Source organism: Staurois parvus, unplaced genomic scaffold (assembly GCF_062004578.1).
Source record: "Staurois parvus isolate SC_StPar_1 unplaced genomic scaffold, SC_StPar_1.0 ptg001302l, whole genome shotgun sequence".
Lineage (NCBI taxonomy): Eukaryota > Metazoa > Chordata > Amphibia > Anura > Ranidae > Staurois > Staurois parvus.
In genome coordinates, this window is record NW_028319098.1 from 9,479,163 (window position 1) to 9,503,119 (window position 23,957).

At 40.8% G+C, this 23,957-nt stretch overlaps 1 protein-coding gene across 1 annotated transcript in view; it reads left to right on the forward strand.

The window, feature by feature from the left end:
• The window catches only part of JPH1 (junctophilin 1), a 160,872-nt gene that overhangs the window by 118,119 nt on the left and 18,796 nt on the right, over positions 1-23,957 (forward strand). Inside the window, exons 3-4 of the mRNA XM_089661025.1 lie at positions 2,764-2,882; positions 19,628-20,256. Coding sequence (XP_089517151.1) covers positions 2,764-2,882; positions 19,628-20,256 — 748 coding nt within the window. The remainder of the gene's footprint in view (positions 1-2,763; positions 2,883-19,627; positions 20,257-23,957) is intronic.

Sequence of the window (23,957 nt, forward strand, 5' to 3'; positions counted from 1 at the left end):
GAATCTTCAACGTGCATTTTGGCAAAGCTCTGTTGTGACTGCATGTGGACTTTCTTGAGGAGTGGCTTTTTTTCCTGCAACCCTCCCATAGAAGACACATTTGTGATATTATTGTCACATGCATACAATGACCACTCTGTCATAAATTCCTAACACTGCTTCAGACTTGCTGTAGGCCTCTTGGTTTCCTCCTGTCCTGGCTCTTTCATCCAGTTTGGAGCAATCCAGGGAGAGTCTATGTTGTACCAAATACCTTCCACTTTTTAATAGTATTCTTGGCTGTGCTTTTAGGCATTGATAAAGCCTTTGAAATTTTGTTTCTGTATCCATCTCCTGACTTGTGCCTGATCACAGCTTTTTCCTGGAGATCTTCTGACAGTACCTTGCTACCCATAGTTGATTGTTTGCTTCATTTTTACAACTTGGACTGAAATGCTCCAGGAAAGCTCTTTTCATGCTGAGCTAATCAAAACTGACCACAGCTGATCACAATTGAAAGTCAATTGGCTTTGTGTGCCATTGAGAAGCTGATTAGCTACACCTGATTGAGTTTACAAGTCTTTTTTAGGAAGGGGTGATCCTTTTTGTAATTCAGTGATTCTGTTTTTGAGTTTTTTTAGAAATGTTGTCTGTCATGTTGGGGTTACATCTTTCACTTTGATGTTATATGTTGCACAGAGTAAATACAGCTAGATAAAACAAAAACTGTGTCTATCTTCATTTCAGGCTGGAAAACAACAAAATGTTATACTTTTCTATACTCGCTGTAATTACAGAATGCAGCGTCTTTAATGAAGTCTCCCGCTGAACTGGATGAAATACGATTAGTTGTCGGCCCTGTCGCCACCCTTCCTTTCATCATTCTCTATTGAGAAACTGAAGGAGCTGAGCAAAAATTGTTTGCAGCCACTGTTTAGGTATTTTGACAGCTGATGAGGCCGGCTGTCAAAATATATCAGCTGTAGTGGGAGATTCAGCCATCCGCACTGTTAAGCATGGATGGAGGAATCTGTTAGATTTTAAAAATGTATGTGTAAGGCCAGCTTTAGTTATGTACTACAGGGTTAAATTATGTTTGCTAATCCGAAAGAGTACATGAGATTGCCTGTCCCTTTTAATTTCCCTAGCTGAGCATGTGGCAGAGTGTACTCTTTTCATTGTGTACTGTCAGCTAGCAGGTTAGACATCAAAAAAACTGAGATGTCAGCTGTTCACTGTCAAAGATGATTCCAAGAAGGCCAGATTGTTTTCCAGCTCACACAGGATAGTTATAATGTAGAAAGCAACCAATATGTCAATTTGCGTCATTGTAAAATTCTGTGCTGGCAGAGATTACTCAACTTTATCTGTTTGGAATAAATTGGCTTTGTAATTTCAGTACCTGCAACGGCACAAACATGGTCCAGCCACGCACCCAAGCAGTTTATTTATCACCACATTCTTGCTTCAGGGAGATTAGTACCGCATGTTTAAAGAAAAGATTTAAATGATCACTGTGATGAAAATTAGATATATATTTCAATAATCAAAATGTTCATATATTACAATATTTTAATCCAAGTTCTCTTTTGCATGCTGGTATTACTATATTTAAATATACCGTATGGATATGGATGTGTGTGTGTGTGTATATATATATATATATATATATATATATATATATATTTATACACACACACATTTTTTTAATTACTGTTTTGATTGACAGCATCAAGTTATGCAATGCTTGCCTGTTAGCCCTGGATCACGCTGATTGCGACTTTGAAATCTCGCTACTTTACTTGAAATAACGTGATTTCATAGCCATGGGTCAGTGGGATTTCAGGTGCGACTTGCCTGACATCTGTGCAACTTCATGCACAAATGTCTGTGCAAGTCACACCTGAAATCGCTGAAAATAGTGCCGGAACTATTTTCAAAATCGGTGCGACTCCAAGAGTTGGAATCGCACCAATTTGAACAGTTCCATTGCAGACAACAGGATGTGATTTTTCATGCGATTTGGAACAGTCAAATTGAATGGCAGGTTGCACCGGTGTGAACCGGGGCTTAAGCTGTTCACCCCTTTTTTCAGTTCATAATGGTAATATCCAGCATCATAGACCACAGACTGCAGTTTGGGTCTTGTTTTTGGTAATATTGAACGGTGTTTAGGTGGCCATACCCAGCAGTGATTTCTGGAAACACACAACCCTTACATGCTGGTTGTTCCATTCGTATTCCCTGCACATTTACAATATGTGCATCCACACAGTTGCTTTTTTTTTTTTTTTATACCAGTACGGTTTACTTAGGGACTGGCAAAGCATGATATAACTTGTCATCAAATAAAGAAAAGGCTGTTATTTTTAAAAAATGGAAGAGAGTGGGGCAAAATATTTGAGCAGTTTTCACTCATGTAAGTACAAAATCACCCGCATTCCTGACATAGTGAATTTATTGATAAGGACGTTTTGGCTGATTTTGTGTTATGACATTTCTGCAGTCATTGTAAGATTTAGGACTTTGATACTTGTTCATTGTTAATGCTGATGATGTGTTTGTTCTTGTAATCACACCCCAGTGTCATCTGCCCTTTGTTTTCTTGGTGTCAGCTGTTAATATCTTCCTGTGGCACCTGACAGGCTACTGTGAAATAAGAATAATGGGATATTACTTTAACCCCCAGGCATTCTCAAAGATACTGGCAAGCTGTCCTTGTTAGCAAGATAAGCTGGTGGTTTGTAAATACTGATTTTTATCTCATTTCTTTTCTCTATACAGGACAGCACATGCACGTGCAAAAGGGGATGCAGCTGACCAAGCAAGTCAAGCGGCACGGCAAGAATCGGATATTGCAAGAGCAGTAGCAAGAGAGCTCTCGCCAAGCTTCCACCAGCCTGGTATGTGTACTAGAAAAGAACCATAATTGCCATAGAAGTAAAATACAACATTATGGATAGTTCTGTAGGTGCGTTGTACCATCAAATCTCACAAATTGTATTTGGAAGACTCAGATTTGAGAGTATCAGCATTCATGTATGACATTTCAAAATTTTGATTAAACAGACAAGTAACAGCTGATCTCCAGAAAACCTAAAAATCCTCCTTTGCAGTGGGACTCCTCTGCACTGCTAGACCAGTCCCTCCTTCTCCCCAATGCTCTGGCAGCCAAAAGACCTCTGGTGTCATCAAGACCATTGCAGGGAGCAGTGGATTTGAGCATGCTCAAGATTAGTCTACCACCAGAGCATGGGGGAGTGGAGGAGCATGTAGATCAACCTGCTCTACCTCATCCCTTAGATATAAACAAGCAGTTAACTTACAATGAGGGAGCAGCCCCCCTGCAAGGGGTGGTGTTTAGGTTTCCTGGAGTTGAACTTTACTCTCTTGGTTTAAGCCTACGGGTGCGATCAAGCATTGATGCATTTCCACTCATTATGTGTAGAGCAGCCCATTCATTTTAAAGGGCTGTCCTACATTTGAGAAATACGGAAAAGAAGTCCCTGACTCTTTTCCGAAAACATGATGCACCGTGTGTTTTTGCAGATTGTATGGGAGTGTTAACTGGCAGTGTGTTTCTCTGCGTATTGCAAAAGAGTGCAATTTTGCGCATGTTCCCAACACACTAATTTGAACCTGGCCTTAGATAACGGAGGTATTTATAGAGTATTGTCCAGTTTCATTAAGCATTAAAGTAGACGTAAGGCAATATTAGAGAGGGTCTGTTAGATGCAACAGATCATAGTGTTCAAAGAGCAACACAGAGATGTCCTCCTGGGATATCCAAGAATTAAAAGCTAGATACACATCTCTGTACATGAATACCCATGCGCAATGCAGAAGACAGAAGAAGTGAAACGAGGAAAGAAGAGAGTAGGATCTGTTTAGTAAAGAAATGACTGATGTGGAAAGAAAAGCTGGATATACACATATTAACCCAGGTGATATTCGATCTGTGTTTAACCCTGTTTGTTCAACAGAAGCAGGTTGTTAGACTCGTATCTGTCAAACAGTCCTGCTGGAAAACCAGCATTAGATCAGCTGTCGCAGCCATTGGCTGCAGTGCTGATCTGTATATTCTGACAGGGTGGAGTCCCTGCTGGCAGAATGCAACCTGGGAGATCCCACCTTGTATGGATGCAGAGTTAAAAAAAAAAAAAAAAACTGTGTATACCCAGCTAAAGAGAAGAAAGGTAGAATTCCAAAATTTTGCAGCCCCCAACCAAAACTGGAGCCAACTTCATCTATGCAGCCTACAGAAAGCACAGTTTGGAATTGTGAAAAGCTTGTTTGTCAAGGAGGAATGACCATAGTTCCCAGATCCAACTGTGTTTGTCCAAGTAGCTATTGAGAGAGGCAGTAAGATATTCCATCCTTTTGATGTCTCGGATCCTCGTGTGGAGTTCATCAAAAGAGGAGGATTCCACACATTTCTATTTAAGAGTAACTAGGCAACCCACTGCTGTAAGTATATGTGCGAGCTGTTTTTTTGAAATTTTAAAAATGTATTAGGAGGAAATCCTAAAAAGGTATGTTTTAAGAGCAAAGGGGATCCAGGAAACAAAGAGTATGGATAAGGGCATGAACAGCCCCCTAGTAGAATTCCATAGTGGGCAGATCAAGTATACATACTGTAATATTCCTAGCTCACTCTTACACCTCCAACATCTACCATCAGCAGTAGAGATAGTACGGAGCAATTCTGGAGTTTAATACCAATAGCATATGATTGTATTGTGATTTTCCTTATATAAAGTACATATTGAGCTTTTAGAAGCCTGTGTCCATGAAGCATGGACATTTTTATTTAAAGTGACCCAGAATACTCCTACTTTGAAGAGTACAAATTAAAGACCAACTCTGAAGCTGATCTTGTTTAATTTTGAATTGGCCTGTTAGCTGTTTCCTATCCTGCTAGCTAAGTTTCTATAGTTGTTGGCTTCCTCCTCGTCTGATTTCTTGGAGCCTCACCTTATGAATGCAAATGTGTTTACTGCTTCAAGCACTGAACTCTCAGAACCACCTACAATCTCATGCAACATTAGAGCATGAGTGGGAGATTCCACAACCCAGGATCATATGGCAAGAGGCTGCAGTATGACCCACAGTGCTCCTGAGAGAAGTTTGACTAATGTGTTGGCAATCTAGTCTATAACGTACATCTACAACTTAAGTAGATATATCATTTAGTTTGCCACAACACTGAGTGTCCTAAACATTCTTTTTCTTCAATTTCTGTTTCACTTTTTCATTTCAGTTCTGCTGATATCCTCCAGCTTTTTTCGCCACTTTCTGCCTTTTTGAACTTGCACCGCTATCAGTTGCACATCATTCCTCTTGACTGGCTTCCTGACAGTGACAACAGTTGACCATGCCCAACCGAGCATGGAAGAATGTCATCTCTACCAGGGTTGCACTTGATAGGGTGAAAATGCAGGAACACATTTGTGAGACAGTTGTCACTGTATAACCGGAAGTTCCTGAACAAAGTCTTGCATGGTAGGATCACTAGATATTATTGAACATGTAACAACTTACAGTATGTGAGAATTTATTGATTGGGTTTAGATCTCCTTTAAAGGATAAGTTCATCTTTGGGAACATGTTACATGTTCCACCTGTTTTTAGGGTGGAACATGTAACATGTTCCCATAGCTGCAGCCGCCCCCTCCCTCTGACAGTACGGGTAGAAGTCTCCCCGTACTATCTGTCAGATTTGAAAACAGCGCTGCCATGCTGGGGAGCCTTATGAATGAGTGCCTACAAGTCTTGGCAGCCCTGGCTTGTAGTTTTCAATGAACTACCATGGCGCTGTGAAGTGCCGTGGTAGTTCACTGAAGCTTCCTGCCAGAATATCTGCTTGCTCGTACATCTCGTATGGCAAGCAAATATTCTGACAGGTCTGCAGGAGACCTGCATGACATCAGCAATCTACTGACAGCTCCTGCAAACAAAAATAATAAATGCACATTTTTTTATCTGCAAAAAAATGTGCATTTATTATTTTTGTCAAAAAGGTGAACTTATCACTTAAGCAAGCTACAACTGACAACCATTGATCCACACACACACACCACTTTGACCACTTTTTGAAAGGTGCCAGAGCATTTGGGCCATAGGGTTTGGTTTAAAAAGGATTGGAATTTTCCTTATTTTAAATGAATATGTTTCTTCTTTTCTCTGCCTGCTTACTGTAAAACAAAAGAAATAGTTTCACATGGTCCCTGGCCCATTTTTAACAATGACTCTCTCACAGGGCACACAAATATCATCATAATGCTTTCTGATGGCAGCATTGTTTACTACATGGTGTGCAGATACACAAAGGTTCATTGTTTCTATTGTCTCACTTTCAGGTTTTAATTAGGCCTTTAATTAAGCTTGCCAATGTGGGTACATTGTGATCCTTTATAAATAGCAAACTTTGGCAGGAATGAAAAAATCTGCCTGCAAGTGATGTAGCAGGTGAAAATTAACATTGTTCCTCATTAAACGCACAGCTTCATGTAACTTGGAACACTTTTTATATTCAACTTGGTAGTACAGTCATTGGCATCCTTTCAGAGTTGCAACAGCTCTGTCCTTAAAGTGACGCACGAAAATAAAAAACCTCTAAAAACAAAGTACGCCTGCTAAAGAAAACCATTACTCTCTGGTGAGTGTTGTTTTAAGAATTCTGGCTTCTGGTATAAACTTCAGCATCTAATATTTCTGATTGTGTAAGATGTCTGGTTCCATTCCTGGACCACTGTGTCACTGAAGGGCTGGCCAGGGATGTTAAATGCTGACGATGACTCTCAAGGCCATAGCTGTCAACAGCATAGTAAGAACTCACCTTTTTTTTTATTTCAAGCTAAGTTACTTTATACCCTAAGCAGGATTCACAGTTTTGTTGCAGTAACACATTAGTATGCGCATTGGTGTGCTGCAGGGTTATTTATTCACAATGGTACCCCAACACACCATCCCAATACACAGTAACACACTACCATGTATCAGGGTGCATTGCTAAAATTTCACTTTTTTCTGTACATTATTGGTGAATTAGGCAACCTATCAAAATGAATAGGCTGCCTTAATGCACTGGAATTCAACACCATGGGGTTGATTCACTAAAATTGGAGAGTGCAAAATCTGGTGCAGCTGTGCATGGTAGGTAATCAGCTGCTATGTTCAACTTGTTCAATTAAAGTGTTACTAAACCCACAACAGTAAAAGCAGTCTGTATATGCAGTAAAGCATGCTTGTTATACTCAATGTGGAACCTCTGCATTTTGTAAAAAGGCCACTTGATCCTGTCTTCTCTGATCCTCCCCTTCTGCTACTGTCCCCAATCCATCTGCTGATAGTACAAAGCTCTAGGAGTCACATGTTCAGTTTAGTGTGTTTTGCTAGAGAGTTTTTTTTTTTTCTTTGGGAGGGTGCATGTGATCAGCACAGGGCCATTCAGCACTGTCCAGACAGAAGGTCAGGGGTTATGCAGCCTCATAGGACAGTCGGAGCAGAATGAAAACTCCTCCTACAATCTTTAACCAGTGCTCAGCTGGACACTGACAGAAGTCACAAGACTGATATATACTGATGATGAGAAAAGGTATTTAGCAGTTTAGATTTACTAACATAATTGCATTTCCATGTTCTGTGTACTATGGGAAACTGAATATAGTGAATGCAGGGTCATGGGTTTAATAACATTTTAAGCTTTGCAAAAAAAAACTGGAAGCTGATTGGTGATATAGAGCTGTACTAGATTTTGCACTCTCCAGTTTGAGTAGATCAACCCCTATGCCTGCACCAAATGTGGAAATCACAGGTTTCACAGGATTTATTAGACTAACGTGTACACCACACAATTTAATGAATTAAAAAGCCCTTTTGATACCATGCCAGGTTAGGGTTTTGGTGGTTTGTGGATGCCAACAGAGTTTAGGACTAACGCTGTCCATGAGCTCTACACTAAGACCCCGTTCTGCTTGAAGCTCGACGCTCAAATACTCCACAAGGAGAATCCAATTCATTTCAATGGCTCCTGTTCACATTTGAGAGTTTTGTTGCCTGTAGAAAAACACCTGTCGCTCTAAAAAGTACATGTGCTACTTTTCAGGCAGATTTGAGCATTTCTGTCCAAAAGACTTGAATAGTAAAGGCCTGAACAGCTAGAAATTAGTTTTTTTTTAAGCGTTTTCAACTCAAACTGCAGCTCCCCTCCCCTTTTACTAGCATCACTCCACACCTTATAAATCCGCATCTTGTGGTCAAAATGGAGGATAGTCTGCTTCTGGAAGCTGAGACAGTCATTGCTCTCATTCATGTCCACCCCTGCATCTATGATCCCAGGGGTGGATCCCTTTATGAGAGATGGATAAGAACCCCCAGAGCCTGGGAGGAAGTGGGAGAAAGGTACAGAACTTCTGTGTACAGCAGCCAGGGCTGGACTGGCCATAGGGCACACTGGGCATTTGCCCAGTGGGCCAGGGCCGCATGGCCTAAGAAAAGTGGCCTATTGATGACCTGTGTTGATGAGCAGGAGGTAAGCAGTGACCACAGTCTGGACAGGGCTAACACAGACCACGGCCGCCGCTCACCTCCTGCTATGCCTAAAGCAGGACCAACAGGAGGAGCGGCTCTAGTGACAAGCGGGAAGCGCCTGCAGGGGATACACACCTTCTGGGCTGGCCGCTGCAGATACAGCGGCACTGAAGGGACACTTCACCTGCTGACACACTTTGACAGCCAAACAGTCCCACTCTGTAGTGGTCATGTGGGGGTGGATTGGGCTGTCTCTTTGCTGGATGGGATGTCTCTTTGTTGGATTGGGATGTCTCTTTGCTGGATTGGGCTGTCTCTTTGCTGGATTGGGCTGTCTCTTTGCTGGATTGGGCTGTCTCTTTGCTGGATGGGGATGTCTCTTTGCTGGATGGGGATGTCTCTTTTCTGGATTGGCATATCTCTTTGTTATAAGGGGATGTCTCTTTGCTGGACAGGGATGTCTGTTTGCTGGACGGGGATGTCTCTTTGCTGTTTTGGGATGTCTCTTTTCTAGATTGGGATGCCTCTTTGCTGGATGGAGATGTCTCTTTTCTGGATTGGGATGTCTTTGTGATATGGGGATGACTCTTTGCTGGATTGGGCTGTCTCTTTGCTGGACTGGGATGTCTCTTTGCTGGAAACTAGGATCAAAGGGGGTGGGTGAATAAGTTTATAAGATCAGACAGATCAGACAGGAGTGGAATGTGGAAAGATGGGTGAGGGCTATGGCAGATGGTAAGAAGGTTCCCATGTTACAGACAACCAGTGGAATTGGTACCATTTGTATGAAAATAAAAAATATGCAAAATACATGTGAACAAGGTGTAAAATAGATTCAAGTGCTAGTTCACCAATGCCAGAAGTCTGCCAAGCAAAATAGGTGAGTTGGAAGCTTTGGTGCATGAACAGAACTATGATTTAATTTGTATTGCTGAATCTTGGCTTCATTCTTCACTTGACTGGGTCATTAATATTCCTGGCTATGTTCTCTTTCAGAGACAGGGTAAATAGGAAAGGTGGTGGCGTCTGTCTCTATGTGAGAAATGATCTCAGAGTGTGCGTGAAAGAGGACCTAGTTGATGAGAGTGTGATCAGGCTGAAGCATTATGGGTGGAACTGCACATGGGGGTGCGTACTACAAAGGTAATCATTGGAGTTTGTTATAAGCCTCCCAGTGTTAATGAGGAGGTGGAGACTCAGTTCCTTGCACAGATTGAAAGAGCTGCAAGGGCTGGGACAGTGATAATAATGGGGGATTTTAACTACACAGAAATTGACTGGAGTAATGGTACTGCTGGAACAGTTGAAGGGAAAACATTTTTAAACCTACTACAGGACAGTTTTATGGTACAGTTCGTAGAGGCCCCAACTAGGAATGATGCTCTGCTGGACCTGGTAATCTCAATCCATGCACAGCTTATTGCGAATGTCTATATAAAAGAACTTCTGGGTAGCAGTGATCATAACGTGATTTAATTTATTGTTAGCTTTAAACAGCAAGCACATACGGGAAAAATAAAAACGCTCAATTTTAAGAGAGCTAATTTTCCAAGGCTGAGAGCTGCTCTTCCAAGACTTAGACTGGGAGGGAATATTGGCATCAATGAACACAACACAGAAATGGGAGTTCTTCAAAAAGATTATATGTGAACACACTGCAAAATATATTCCCATGGGCAACAAAGGCTAAAAATCAAACCTATGTGGTTTACGGCCAAAGTTAAAAAAGCTATAGATATTAAGAAAAAAGCTTTTATTAAATATAAAAATGAAGGCACGCTATCATTGTTTAAACATTACAAAGAATTTAACAGAATATGAAAAAAGGAAATAAAGGCTGCAGAAATTGAAAACGAACGACAGATTGCAAAAGATAGCAAGACCAACCCCAAAACATTCTTCAAATATTAATAGTAAAACGGTCAGGTCCGAGCATGTAGGCCCTTTACAAAATAATCTAGAGTAGGTGACTGGGGACAAAGAGAAGGCACATTTATTTAATAGCTTCTTCAGCTCTGTATATACAAAGGAGTATGGGGGAGCTCTTGTCCATAATGGGCATGGTATTGACACAGCCCCAGATGATCCACGTTGGCTCACAATTGATATGATCCAAAAATATTTAGACAGAACAAAGGTGAATAAAGCACCTGGACCGGATGGCATACATCCACGGGTCCTTAAAGAATTGAGCTCTGTCATTTCAAAGCCATTGTTTCTAATATTTAGGGACTCTTTAATGACAGGCATAGTACCACTGGCTTGGCATAAGGTCAATGTGGTGCCACTATTTAAAAAGGGGTCAAAATCTTTACCAAATAATTATAGACCTGTAAGTTTATCTTCTATATTTGGGAAGATACTGGAGAGTTTAATAAAAGGCCATATAGATGAGCTCTTGCTGGGAAAAAATATTTTAAGCAACAGACAGCATGGATTCATGAAAGACAGACGTTGTAAAACAAATCTGACTTTTTTTTTATGAGGATGTGAGCAAAACCTTGGACAGAGGGGTGGAGGTGGATGTGGTATACTTGGATTTTGCAAAAGCGTTGGAAAATCTGGTTTCTACAGTGAGCAAAATCCTCTCTTGTATTAGGAAAGGTATAGACTCCAGAGAGAGAGATATCATATTACCCCTGTACAAATCATTAGTAACACCTCATCAGGAATATGCAGTTCAGTTTTGGGCACCAATTCACAAAAAGAACATTGGGGAACTGGAGAAAATACAGAGAAGTGCAACCAAACTGATAAGAGACACAGAGGAGCTTAGATATGAGGAAAGATGGGAACTGAATTTATTCTCTCTTGAGAAGAGGAGATTAATGGGGGGATATGATCAACATGTATAAATACATCAGTGGTTCACATAGTGAACTCGGTGTGGAGCTATTCACCCTGAGGTCATCACAGAGGACAAGGGGGCACTTTTTACGTCTGGAGGAAAATAAATTTAATCTCCAAACACGGAAAGGTCTCTTCAAGTAAGAACTGTGAAAATGTGGAATAGACTCCCCCAAGAGTTGGTTCTGGGTAGCTCAGTGGATTTCTTTAAAAAAGGCCTGGATTCTTTTTTGGATACACAGAATATAACTGGATACTAACATTTATAGGTAAGGTTGATCCAGGGAATATCCGATTGCCTATCGGGGATCTGGAAGGATTTTTTTTCCCCTTCAGGAGCAAATTGGATCACGCTTTGCTGCGTTTTTTTGCCTTCCTCTTGATCAACTGTGGGTGTAGGATTATAATTTTTTTTTTGTTAATGCTTGAACTGGATGGACTTTTGGCTTTTTTCAGTCAGACTAACTATGTAACTATGGATTGGGCTGTCTCTTTGCTATATGGGGATGTCTCTTTGCTGGATGGGATGTTTCTTTGCTGCATTGGAATATCTCTTTGCTGGTTGGAGATGTCTCTTTTCTTGATTGGGATGGCTCTTTTTTATATTGGGATGTCTCTTTGCTGGATTGGGCTGTCTCTTTGCTGGACGGGATGTCGCTTTGCTGTATTGGGATGTCTCTTTGCTGGACAGGATGTCTCTTTGCTATATAGGGATGTATCTTTGCTGGATTGGGCTGTTTGGCTCTTTTCTAAATGGGGATGTTTCTTTACTGAATTGGACTTTCTCTTTGGATGGGGATGTCTCTTTGCTGGGTTGGGCTGTCCCTTTGCTATATATATGGGGATGTTTCTTTGCTGGATTGGGGGTGTCTCTTTGCTGGATTTGGATGTCTCTTTGCTTGATGGGGAATGTCTCTTTGATGGATTGGGATGTCTCATTGCTATATCGGAATATATCTTTGCTGGATTGGGCTGTCTCTTTGCTGGTTTGGGCTGTCTCTTTGCTATATGAGGATGTTTCTTTGCTGGATTGGGATGTCTCTTTGAATATATAGGGGGCACTGTGAATAGAGAGAAAAGGGGGACATGACTGCAAGGGGTACTGGATTTTAAAAGGATTGTAATCAAAACAGTGCCCCTTTACAGTGCAGTCCCCTTTATATCCCAGTGCCCCTTTACATTACAGTGGGGAGGATCGACTCCATGAATATTCCGTCACCACCTGCCCCAATGAACGCCCTCAGTTTAAAATGCCCAGACCTATTTTTTTGTCCCAGTCCGGGCCTAATAGCAGCCATGTGCTTTATTCTGGTTTTCCTGTTGTATGTTCCTAGGACACATCTACACAGGTTTCTATTGGCCACAGCAAATATGCAAAAAAAGTCTAAAAAAAAACCTTTAATATTTGCAAATCTGTTCATAAAACTCTCAAAAAAACCTCAAAATGCTTAGCTCAGTGTGAATTGACCTAAAGCTTCTTTCACATGGATGGCCAGGGGAAGGTAAGAACATGTGGTTAAGCTCCCATTTAACCACCCCTGATCACTCACCTAAAACCTAACCCTTTGACGCCGACGTCACACAAAAATGTGGCCTCACAGAACTGGGCTTGCATATTTGAGTACCTGTCTTTGTGCTGGGAGCCCAGGACTCTTGATTCCGGGTCACATGATTGCTGTGATAGCGTCTGATTGGCTATCACAGTGATCAGTCACTGTGAAGCCCACCCCCCCCCCCCTTTTTTTTTCTCTCAGAATGGAGGAGAGGGATACATTGTATCTCTCTCTTTTCTTGCAGAGAGAGGGGAAAAAAAGGTTAAAAAATAAATAAATATTACAAAATCAAATCAAATAATAAAGAAAAACTACCTAGATCAAGGTTTGATCTAGTTCAGTGCCAGGGTTAGTGTTTGGGTCAAGGTCAGGGTCAAAGGGCAGGATATTTTTTTTTTAATTGGTATTAGTGTCAGTATCAGTGCCAGTATGTTTTAGGTTAAAAAAACAAAATGCGCACTATTGTTTCTGGGCTGTAGTACAGATAGAAACAATAAATAACATACACATATTTGGTATTGCTGCAATCGTTAAGAGCTGGAAAATTTATTTTGGATTGTTCTTTGGTGTAAGGTTATGGCAGTATAACACAGCTAAATTAAAAAAAAAATGTTTCACTATTTTGGGTCAACTTTTCTTTGATAAGAAAACAATCAGGCGATATCCATTACCATTTACCACCAAATAAAAGCCCAATTTGTTCTGAAAAAAATGAGGTATAATTCACCTGGATATACAAAGTAGTTGTGATGATATGTACAGTATATATGGTTTTACTAACCCATGTCAAAGTTGTAAAATTTTACTTAGGTTTTAAGATTTGTTTTACCCTTAGGCTTGAAGGGGTTAATATGCAGATTAGGAGGGCTATGCACATGCCTAACCATCGCGTACATTGGAAAATCCAACGTGACTGTCAAACTCGCCCATTCAAGTCCATCAAGCTGCACCACAACCGCCACCAAGATTATTTTACAGAGACCTCAATGTGAATCTAGTCTAAAATTATATTTTTTGCTTTATGTTACGTGCTGAAGAGTTAAATCGCTTGCCCATTTAGTAAGATGTGAGTTGGATTTATTTGTCATATTTTCATGTTGTGGAGAATAGTATAGGAGGGACTTGAAAAGGAATGGCCAAATCTTCCAGGAGGTTAGGAACAACTTTTGGGTGTGTGGCTCACAGAGTGCCTAGTACAAATGTGCATCACAATTAAAAGTAAAGTTCAGATATGCTGCTGAGGACACATTGAGTTTTCTAGCCTCAATCTAGCTTCAACTCAGACTTTCTAGTGAATTTTGTTCTGGTTTTATGCAAAAATTTCTGTTCAAACCCTAAAGAACCCTGTCCCCCAAAATGCATTGACTGTACTTGATTCTCTTATTCAATAAATATGGACTTTCAAGTGGGATACATGTTTGCACTGGGTGCTCCATCCACTTACTCAGTAGCTGATCATTTGATTAATGATTTGTATATCATGATCAGAGTGGTAGCAGCCTAAGACCAGAACCAGGCCTACTTTCCACACTTTTCTTCACAGGATTATCACTTCCTAGCAGAAAGTTCTGTAGTTGATGTCGAAACAAATTCCCTTTCGCATCAGTCAAGGGCTATCACATCTCCGACAGACAAACAGTCTACAATAATGGCAGGAAGTTCTTTAGGTTGCTGTTTTTAACAATATTAGAAAGCAGAGACTGACTCAGACCACCAAGGTCCACCTATAAAATAGCACTGCAGGTGAGCAGGTGCAGGTATCTAGAGGAGCATACTTGCATATGAATCTTCATGAGTCCATCTCTTGCCTCACACTGATTCATACTGCCCAGTGAGGCAGACCACGTTACTTATATGGACCCATAGGGATGTGGGGTAGGGGGAGGGAGGTGGCAAACTTCAACACTACAAAAAAGGGTGGAGCTTTAACCATTCAAACCAGCCAATCATTTGGCCATAGAGCTGCAGCAGCTATATGTAAGTTCATTCAAATACCCACACTTTAATTCTGAATTCAGCTTTATCTTTTCTTTGTGGAGATTCTCTTAAAAATATTGCCAACTTCACAGGTTCACCAGCATGGCTTCTTCACATAAAATATAAATGGCATATCCTCCTAGGTAGCCTGTGGGGAGGTATTTATTATACAGGATAATGTGGCCAGGAGAAGAGGCATAACTAGAATCTTCAGGGCCCTGGTGCAAACAGAAAAAACATAAATGGCCCCCTGAGCCTGGGGCCCTATTCTCCTGTCATTGGGCCCTTTATTATCAGCCCACAGTGTGACCCTTTCACATGTTCTGCAGCAGGCCCCCTTCCTGCCCTTACATTAGAATCCCTCCTTACATCTGAGTTCCCAGCATCCCTAAAACCCACTTTACAATACATCATAGTCCACAGGGTTTTCCTACAGCGCAAGAGGGAACTTTATGGACCCTGATATAAAGAGAAACTCTGCAGACCCTGATATAAAGGGGAACTCTGCAAACTCCGATGTAAAGAGGAACTATGCAGACTCTGATGTAAGGGGGAATGTTGTAGACTCTGATGTAAGAGGTTCTCTGGTCACCAGAGCCCCCCCTTACAGAGTTTTCAGAGTTTCTCTTTACTTCAGAGTCCCCCTTGCACTGTAAGGGGAATGCTGGGAACGCTGATGTAAAAGGGGCTCTGGTGACCAAAGAACCTCCTACATCAAAGTTCCCCTTTACACCAGAGTCCACAAAATTCCCCTTTACATCAGAGTCAGCAGAGTGCATACACTAAGGTAAAGGGGTCCATTGATGTAAGAGGGGAGTGAGGGCACTGATATAAGGGATGAACTTTATATCAGTGTCCTCCAATAGAGTGACTGACAAACTGTGTCCCACACTGACCTGTAATTGCCTGCAGGTGTTGGTCCTCCTCTCCCCTGCACCCCCTCCTTGCAGATGCTTTCAAATTTGCTGTATGGGCAAAGTCACTGGCCACCTGACCAGTCCATTGACTGAATGAAAAAATATATATGTCCATGGAAAGCTTTAGTGTATCAGAAGTCAGTTTTGAATTCTGTGACCTCTATTGAAGCCCATTCTGCAGCAGGTTTGGCCTTTGAATTGATTGTGGACCACTTTGCTGACTCCTAACAATTTTATGACCTACTGCACAGTGGTGCATTATCCCTGATGTGGGAAACAAGTACTGTGCATCCAGCTTGTATGTGCAAACTACCTGCAGTGCCTTTAGGTCAGTAATATTTTGCCAAGCTGTTAGTTTCCAGAGCCAAAAACTGTGAGCAAGACAAACACAGAGTTTTCCTTTGCATTTGAAAGAGATTATCTTTATCAATTACAGTAAATTATCAATGCATCTTAATGATCCACTCTTTCCCTTTACTTTTTTGCATCTTAATGTGACTGCTTATTTGAGGGATTAGACACTTCCCTTCTCAAACATGACTGATGCCGTGAAATACAAAGATGCTTTGTGCAGTGACAACATGGATAATACATCTCTTATAGAGAAAATTGCTTTAGTCTGCCTGAGATATAACCCGCTCTTTCACGGCACACAAGTCTCCAGTGTACTAGGTGACACTAAAACAAGTGCTGCATGCCATAATAGGCTTTACTACTGTCCAGAGGGCTTACAGAGTACAGAAGGGTATTGAATATGATATTGTGTGAAGATTTTATTAATAACCGTTAATAGAATGTGACAGCTTGTAAGGTCACAGAGAGGGATTCGTTTAAGCTATATGGCTCATAAAATGTTGTTGTAAGACATCGATTTGTGGCAAGATGAGTGAACTCCATTTTCACTATGGAGATATTTACATTGTGTGCAAAATGATTTGACACTAATGAAGCCTTTAATGGTAACTCCAGTCCAAAACGTATAAATATTGTGTTTTAGCTCATTCAAGACATACGTCATACCTGCTGAAGGGCTCTCAAACTCCTCTTGCCAGTTCATCTTGTGTCTGCAAGCTATTTTTATTTTCTAACCCTGAATTTGAATTTAAAAAAAATGTGTAGTGTAGTACTTTAAACCAAAAATCAGATTAAAGGCTAGCTTTTTCCAAAACTAATAAATATGCTGCAATATACTCAGTAACTCTTGCCAAGGAGAAGCAAATTAGAGTTGCACCAAACATTTATGAGACATCCGCAACTTCCAGCCTGGCTTATTCTGATGCTTGGAGCCTAAAAAACAGTTTTTTGTAATCTATTTTTATTTTGTAACTACCCAGGGGGCTAAGTGCATATAGCACTTAGTCCCATTCTGATAGGTGGCCCGATTTCTTCTAAACACACCTCTATTTGCTGGCTTTAGCCCTACCCCATTTTGAGGCCCAAGTTATGGGCATTCCTGTGGGGGGCAAGTACAACCAGCATTTAGCTGCTTGTTCAATCATAATAGTAAATGATCACTCCGAGCTTAAATTAAATGCCGTGTGTACATTACACAGCGCTGCAGCCCTGAGTGAATCTCTACTAATATGAATGAATAAGCTGACTGATCTTTCATTCATAATACTAACAAATCACTCCAAGCTCTGTGTGTGGCTATCAGCGGCTCCTTGTACACATACACAGTTGACTGATGAATGACAGAGTGTAAGCATTCACTTTTATGAAGTGCTACAGTGCTGTGTCATCCATTGGCCAGGCTGCGTATGTGCAAAAGAATCCCTGATAGACACCCAAAAACGCTTTTATTTGAACTTAGGTCCCCTAGGAAATTGTAAAAAATGTATAATGATAAATCTTTAAAGTGTTTTCCACTTTTGGAATCCAGTTTAAAACATATCCCACTATGTTTGTGTTACCATTCACAAGGCATACCTAATAATAAGTTTAAAAAAAAAAATAAAAATATATATATATATATATATATATATATATATATATATATATATATATATATATATAAACATACACACGCTTACATTGTACCTCTTCCTTTCTAGGTGTTTGTTTGGAGCAGGCCTTGGGCAGACTGCAAGTTACTCTGAGAAATGCGAAAGGAAATTCAGTCTGTTCCCACTGACAAAGATGGACACACCGATTTTCCCCCTTCTAGATCTTTAACTGTTCGCTAGGACAGACATTGTTCAAATCTGTTAATGACAATTTCTAGAACAGTACAGACAGGGTTCATTATGGCAAGCATTACCTCCTGAGCCCCCTCTGCATAGCAGAAGAAAACTTCAGTATAGTTAAATGTAATTTTTTTTTTTATGCTGTGTGAATAAGGACATGTAACAAATATAAACTAAGTGTTATCTCATTTTCGCTGCAGAAGTGGAATTACAGATTCATTTCAAGACTAATCTTGTTTCGGTAGTGAAGAGTGAGACAAACAGTTAATAAACAAAAAGATGAGCACTACTGTGTTTTATTGCTGGCTAATTTGGATCTCTCCTGGCCATAATGTAGCTACAACAGGCCTTAGATGATGCAATTTTCTATCCTGAAACCATGGGTTGCAGGCAAGATAATCACTTGATTCCCCTATCAACATAGTCAGTGTTGATGGAGGGATGCCTCCCACGGAAATATTGTGTTCTGCCGGCAGGGGGCACAGGGAGCCATCCCTGCCCAAAGAACACAATGGTTATTGCTAACGGCTATAGCCGCTGGCAGTAATTGCATACTGAAAACACATTGGTCGACTTAGGTGCAATCCTAATGCCCATAACCCTGCTGAACCGACCAAGATTCAATCCATCTATGACTGGCTTAACTCTCCTTACCTTTTTAATGGACACTCTTTGCAGCCAAAGTAAAAGTTAGCTTGCAAGCTAAACTGGAAACATGGGCTCTGGTCACAGTGCATACAAAAATGCCTCTGGAGGAGCCTGTACTACCTTGGAACCAGTTTACTACCATTCAGCAGGCCACAAGGGTGCTTTAAAGTTGAACCAAAAAAATCAAAAAGTTTAGTTGACCTAAATGTTTTTATTTTTAGTTTTGGAAAAAGTTTAATTATCTGTAAGTTCTGTTATTGTCTGTCCCCAGTGAGTACATTTTCCATCACTTCCTGCCCCTTCCCGGGCCACCAGAACAAAAAGAGAGGAAAACTGTCCCCATTGAAGACAATTTCCCATTCAATGAGTCTTCGAGAACATGTCTGTTCTACTGGTGGATTGCTAACTATCACTATCTGTGTACAGCCAGCATTAAAGAAAGTTTGCAGGAACACACTGAGCATCATATTTTACATAATAAAATGTCTTCAGTATTTGGTTATTTGAAACATAATTCTTTTCTTACAAAAAGCTTAGAATGTGCTTCATTGCAAAATGTAATGTTTCACCATTCTGCTAGCTGTGCACAAGGGTCAGACAAAGAACACTGAAACATGTAGATGATCACAGTGTGGTTTATCTAGTGTATTTATAAACTGATGTCATGTGACCATTCCTGTATTGATGCCATGCATACCTTGAAAAAAAAAAACTGAGCGAGGGTGTCATTAAACAACCTCCACATCATTGGGTCACTCCTTCATTCTATGTTATATCTGAGAGATTACAGAGTACATATAATATATATTAACCAGTTAAGGTTTCTTAATTTAACTTTTTCTGTGATAGAGATTTTCCTCTAATATTTTACCATGGAAAAGTACCCTTAGGAAAATGAGTTAAACATTTGCCTTTCTTGGTCTGTTTTATCATGCATGTATATTTAAATTACTGAGGCAGTGTCTTATATTAGATTTTATTATTTCAGGACCAGATTATATCAGGCAAAAGTTTCAAGAAGGTGTAGAGGTTAAAGAGAATGTTGAGGAAAAACTGCCTAAGAAACCTCCGTCTCCGAAAGAGTCTCCACATTTTTATAGGAAAGGAACAACTCCTCCAAGAACACCAGAAGAAAAACGGAAAGAGCCGTCACAGCCTCCTCCACAGGATTTAAAGAGAAAAAATTCTAACTCTGTTGTGGTACAGCCTGCCAATCTTGAAAGGAAAAGTGCATCAACTGAAAATCTACCTATTTCTTCCATTAAACCCATACCTCCTAAAGCTCCTGTGAAAGAGGCGGCCATTTCTAAACCATCGCCAAAGGCATCTTTAAGCCACAATCCAAGCAGCACAGGGAATGGGGAGCTGCATGCCGACTTTCACAACTACTATTTGAACCCATCATTGCCTTCAGTTGTTAAAGAAGACTACAACCCCAAAAGATCAACAGTGGCAAATGTGCCGCCACCGCTGAAGCAGAGTCCCAAGAAGCCACTGACAAAGCCAGAAGCCAAAGAGAGCCCACCTGAGCCAAAAGTCATGAAGTTGGAGCAAGTGGCACCAAAGAATCAAACCAATACAGATTTAGTTCCTCCTGCTGAAATTGAAATAAACTCAGTAAGTACTGACACAATGAATGGGAATGTCAGACCTTGCATACTGTATTCATTTACCTGCTGACTTTTTTTTAATAAAAAGTGGCTTTTATACAGTGTCCTCCTGTCTTTTAAGAGCTGAGAAAACTGTATTTTAGATAAAGAGTGCCTGTTCAAATAGAGTGCTCGCTGCGTATGGCCGATGATACAGTCAGAGCTGAAAAACTGATTGGGATTATTAATATGAAAAGTGCAACAACTTTTATGTGCAGGACTACAAGCCATCACATTTCCAATATTACTTAGTAGAGAATTAAGCGCTGTTTTTCTTAAAAAGAAAATACTCTCTAATTTATATTATAGTTTTATACAACTCTTGACTTTCTAAAGAGAAATACTACCAAGCATTGTTTGCAGCTAATCCTTGCTTGTCATTCGTTCCTGTTTGCTGGGGACTGTTCCCATTTTGAGGTGTCTGTCCCTAGAAAACAAATGGGTGGTGTCTGGGGCTGCAGTGATTTGCAGACTTTTTCTGCTGTTAGGTCTCACTGTAGTGGTGTGCTGGGCGCTGGAATGCTCTCTGCATTATATAGCAAATGGCATTAAAAAAGCCAGAGCTGTCAGATGGAAATCACTATAGTCCGGGCTCCTCTGCATCTTGGATCAACCAAAGGCTTATCCATGGATATCCCCTTCCTCTCCCCTTCACTGGACCCTGACAGTGACTATCCATTGTTATTGGGTGATTTTCCTACACCCTTCCCCTGTGAATGGGACACTAGAGACAAGTACCCTAAGAGACTGAGGGCTGAGCTCGGCACGGCTCCCCTGGCTTTTAAAGTCTGATCACTGCTTTTATACTGGCTTATCCCTGTTGGTGCATTGTATCCCTGCTGATTGGACATGTCAGCCCCATCTATGGATGTGTGGACAGTATTTGGCTCCAGGGAGAACTTTTAGGAAGTGCCCTGGGCTGGTTGTGGTTGCCTGCCAGCTCCACCTGTCAGTGCAGAAATGGGGTGTCAACCTGGTGGCCCTCCAGCTGTTGCGAAACTATTAGTCCCATCATGGCTCTGTCTTTGGGAGTCATGCTTGTAACTGTCAATCTTGCAATGCCTCATGGGATTTGTAGTTTGGCAACAGCTGGAGGGCCACCAGTTTGACACCCGTATTTTAGACTGTCATACTGGAGCCTCTAATTGTACTTTAACTGATTGCAGGGGCACTTTAAGAAAAAAATCATGTGACAACATTCTTAAACAAAATTCCCATTGTTTTTTTGTTTTTTTTTATTGCTGAAGTGTTAAATTGTTACAGCATACATTATGTGACACATGTAGCAATACCAGGGAAAAAAACAGTTTCATTTGATTGGCGGAGAATGATCCCTATTGAAACTTATGTTGAGGGTGTCAACACCACATGGGTAAAATAATTTGAAAATTACAGCATGTAAATCTTCCATGTGACATTACCCTAAAGGCATAAAGGACACAGTGCATTTCAGTTCCATAGAAGACCTAAAGGGTTAGCAGGCAGTGTATAAATAGCTGTAGAATGAAGCAATAGCCCTAGGGAGTTATGATTACTTCATCATTGCGAGCTGCTTGTTATTTACATCTTAAAGGGGATTACGGTCTAGCTAACAAGACATTTCTACAGTCATGGCCGAAATTGTTGGCACCCTTGATATTTTTCCTGAAAATCAAGTATTTCACACAAAAAAGGTATTGCATTAACACATGTTTTGCTATACACATGTTTATTCCCTTTGTATGTATTGGAACAAATATAAAACAGAGGCAGAAAAGCAAATATGACATAATGTCACACAAAACCCCAAAAATGGGCTGGACAAAAGTATTGGCACCCTTAACTTAATATTTGGTTGCACACCCTTTGGAAAACATAACTGAAATCAGTCGCTTCCTATAACCATCAATAAGCTTCTGACACCTCTCACCCGGAATTTTGGACCACTCTTCCTTTGCAAACAGCTCCAGGTCTCTCTTATTGGAAGGACACCTTTTCCCAACAGCAATTTTAAGATCTCTCCACAGGTGTTCAATGGGATTTAGATCTGGGCTCATTGCTGGCCACTTCAGAACTCTCCAGCGCTTCTTTGCCATCCATTTCTGAGTGCTTTTTGACGTATGTTTGGGGTCATTGTCCTGCTGGAAGACCCAGGATCTTGGACGCAAACCCAGCTTTCTGACACTGGGCCCTACAGTGCGACCCAAAATCCTTTGGTAATCCTCAGATTTCATGATGCCTTGCACACAGTCAAGGCACCCAGTGCCAGAGGCAGCAAAACAACCCCAAAACATCATTGAACCTCCACCATATTTTACCGTAGGTACTGTGTTTTGTTCTTTGTAGGCCTCATTCCGTTTTCGGTAAACAGTAGAATGATGTGCTTTACCGAAAAGCTCTATCTTGGTCTCATCTGTCCACAAGACGTTTTCCCAGAAGGCTTTTGGCTTACTCAAGTACATTTTGGCAAACTGTAGTCTTGCTTTTTTATGTCTCTGTGTCAGCAGTGGGGTCCTCCTGGGTCTCCTGCCATAGCGTTTCATTTCATTTAAATGTCGACGGATAGTTCGCGCTGACACTGATGCTCCCTGAGCCTGCAGGACAGCTTGAATGTCTTTGGAACATGTTTGGGGCTGCTTATCCACCATCCGGACTATTCTGCGTTGCAATCTTTCATCAATTTTCCTCATCCGTCCACGACCAGGGAGATTAGCTACAGTGCCATGGGTTGCAAACTTCTTGATAATGTTGCGCACTGTGGACAAAGGCAAATCTAGTTCTCTGGAGATGGACTTGTAACCTTGAGATTGTTGATATTTTGCCACAATTTTGGTTCTCAGGTCCTCAGACAGTTCTCGTCTCCTCTTTCTGTTGTCCATGCTTAGTGTGGCACAGACAGACACACAATGCAAAGGTTAAGTGAACGTCTCTCCTTTTTATCTGCTTTCAGGTGTGATTTCTATATTGCCCACACCTGTTACTTGCCCCAGGTGAGTTTACAGGAGCATCACATGCTTGTAACATTCTTATTTATCCGCAGTTGTGAAAGGGTGCCAATACTTTTGTCCAGCCCATTTTTGGAGGTTTGTGTGACATTATGTCGAATTTGCTTTCTTTCCTCCCTTTTTTTGTTTTGTCCCAATACACACAAAGGGAATAAACATGTGTATAGCAAAACATGTGTTAATGCAATACGTTTCGTGAGAAATACATGATTTCCTGGAGAAATATCAAGGGTGCCAACAATTTCGGCCATGACTGTATATGCAGCATTGATTCAAAATTATAGTTGTGGGGATCTAATCAAAACATTCTTGTCAGTTTTTCTGCTGTGTTTTGTAAAGTTTGTGTTTGGAGGTAATTAAATAAACTTCATATATACTTTCAGGCTGCAGGCATATTGTACCTCCCAGGCCTTTTCTAACAGATGCTTGTAGGATATGTTCATCTATGTCAGGACTGTCAAACACATATGAAACATTGACATGGGCCACACTAAGTGCAGTTAAATTAGTTGTCAGGTCACTCTTTTTAAAAAAAACAGGCAACTCAAATGTATCATTGCTTAAACAAAATCTTTTTTTTCTATATTCGACCTTTATTCAAAGGTCATGTGACCGCGAATGTTTGTGTTTCTAGTTTTTACTATTTGTGGGGGGGCCTGGCAGCATTGCCTGGGGGTGGGCAGCA